At 51.3% G+C, this 2,018-nt stretch overlaps 3 protein-coding genes across 3 annotated transcripts; all 3 read left to right on the top strand.

The window, feature by feature from the left end:
- Nucleotides 1–78: 78 nt before the first annotated feature.
- On the top strand, nt 79–504 carry SARC_14929 (hypothetical protein; the record flags this gene model as incomplete). Its single annotated transcript, XM_014290943.1, has 1 exon — nt 79–504. A coding segment is annotated over one exon (426 nt), but the record flags the coding sequence as incomplete, so codon positions are not given.
- Nucleotides 505–1,379: 875 nt separating this feature from the next.
- Nucleotides 1,380–1,559, top strand: SARC_14927 (hypothetical protein; the record flags this gene model as incomplete). Its single annotated transcript, XM_014290942.1, has 1 exon — nt 1,380–1,559. One exon carries the CDS (start codon nt 1,380–1,382, stop codon nt 1,557–1,559), a length of 180 nt encoding a protein of 59 aa, XP_014146417.1.
- Nucleotides 1,560–1,686: 127 nt separating this feature from the next.
- Nucleotides 1,687–1,890, top strand: SARC_14926 (hypothetical protein; the record flags this gene model as incomplete). The annotated part of the gene is made up of 1 exon (XM_014290941.1): nt 1,687–1,890. One exon carries the CDS (start codon nt 1,687–1,689, stop codon nt 1,888–1,890), a length of 204 nt encoding a protein of 67 aa, XP_014146416.1.
- Nucleotides 1,891–2,018: the final 128 nt, after the last annotated feature.

Genomic DNA, 2,018 nt, shown 5'->3' with positions numbered 1-2,018 from the left:
TCAGACATCGACAAAGAACGTCGTAAGGAACGGATGCGCAAAAAGCAGCACAGTGCCCTTCATGAGCCCCAACCATAGAAACGAACTCATGACACCAACGTGAGGGACGACCGACGCAGCGAACGTTCAGGTTATGAGAGCCGGAGTGGACGACGAAGTGATGAACACTTCACAAGGAGCAGCGATATATCCCAATCACCCCACCGATACAGCGACGACAGGGACAACACGTGGAAACGCCCGACTCGACCGTTTGAGGATGTCCACCAGTCGAGACGCAGGGCGATCCAGGATCAATACCCACGGGACAACGAAGGGAATCACGAAGAAGACTACGACAATGAGTTCAACCTAGCCTTTTATTCCGCCCAATCCCATGGATCACGTAGCAACAAGAATAAACGTGTTGGGTCACACAGAGATAGACGACTAGAAACACAGAGAGAGATGCAAGAGGGACAGTTTTGGGAAAACCCCCACGGTACAGTCGCTCAAGCCCAATAAGCATACCGACTTCGACAGCAGTTATTGCGGCAGAGGGACAGGGCACCACAGCCGACACAAGCAGCCGTCTTCGACACTCGCAGTCAACAGAGTATCGCGAACAACTCCACCTCTCGCACCTCTACGCCACACCACGCACCTCTCCACACGACCCCTCCCCGGGGTGCACAGACACCCGTAGTACCGCTTAAGCAGACGAAACAGCAGCAACTAGATTATTGCAGCCTCCTGGAAGCAAAGATAGCAGAATCTGCAGTGTCGCTATGTGAAGCACAAGAGCAACACGATGAGCAACGATGTAAATGCTTTGCAAGGAGCAGTTCAGACCCAACAAGAGGCCTTAAAGCGTCAGCAGAAGACTAATGAGCCTCGCTAATGGCCAGATTGGCCACAAGGAATGTATCGACTCCACAACGTGGCGGAACGTGACACAAGAGGGGCACTAGAGGAAGCAGTGAAGAACGCACAAGTCTCTGGCCTCGATGATGCATGGTGGTACGTTGGTTTTACAAGGTATTGGTTCACTTTAAGGCGGTCAAACCTACATTGGACTTCATCAAATATAACAACGAAAACCTCACGAGACTGACGGCGGCGCAGGTGATCGACAGCATCTGCGATCACGAAAGCGAGCCACGATAGATACACCGTTCAAACGACTTGCTCGAGGTAACCCCCGAGTGAGAGGTAACGAATCAACACGGGAATATCTGAGCAAGGTGGTTGACATCCACAAAAAAAGTTGGGACAGAGCCGAGAAGAAAGGGGATTTTCCGCAACGACTTCTGAACCATTGCCTCGTGCAAGGACTGGAAGACTTGACAGGTCACCTAACGTATGAACGAACCCTCCAGCACCACCCAGGATGGGATAGTATGGACACGGAAGAGCTCTTACGAATTCTGAACCCGGACATACAGGAAGCAGATTTCACTATTCGCAATGAGCAGACAGATCCGGTATCTAAAAAAAACCAGGCAAAGAGGTATGACCGACGCAACCGCAGACAGGCTACGCGGCTTCACCAGACAGGCAAGGAGGCAGCCTCAGAATAGAGGCGTCGCAAACCAGTAGGCACAGAACCAACCTCCAGCAGCAGGAAACGCTGGACGTCCACCTACAACGGTTTGTAATGCATGCCGCACGAATGCGCCACCCAGCTTTCGACACATCTTATCGTGCATGAATCACTGTTCTAACCAGCGAGTGGGTAAGCCGACATTTCAACAGCGGCAATCTCAACCCACCCTCCAGGTAAACGCGGTCGACGTTCCAGCGCAGGAAGAAGAGGAGGCGTTCAACCCCACCGAGATGCACATTGCCTTACTTCTGCAACACCCAGACGAAGACGAACAAGAAGAATGGGGTGGGAAAATTAGTCTTTAGTAAAGTTAGGTATACCTCGTGAAAACAGCAATACTCTGAGGGATTGTGAGGCTGAGACATTGCCTATATATAATCCTCTCAGTACTGTTTCCCCCGAAGGGGTTTATTTTAGTGTTTCATTGTCGCTC

This window comes from Sphaeroforma arctica (assembly GCF_001186125.1).
Source record: "Sphaeroforma arctica JP610 unplaced genomic scaffold supercont1.5315, whole genome shotgun sequence".
Taxonomy (NCBI): domain Eukaryota; class Ichthyosporea; order Ichthyophonida; genus Sphaeroforma; species Sphaeroforma arctica.
Note: the sequence above shows the minus strand (reverse complement) of the source record. Positions and strands in the feature narration are given on the sequence as shown.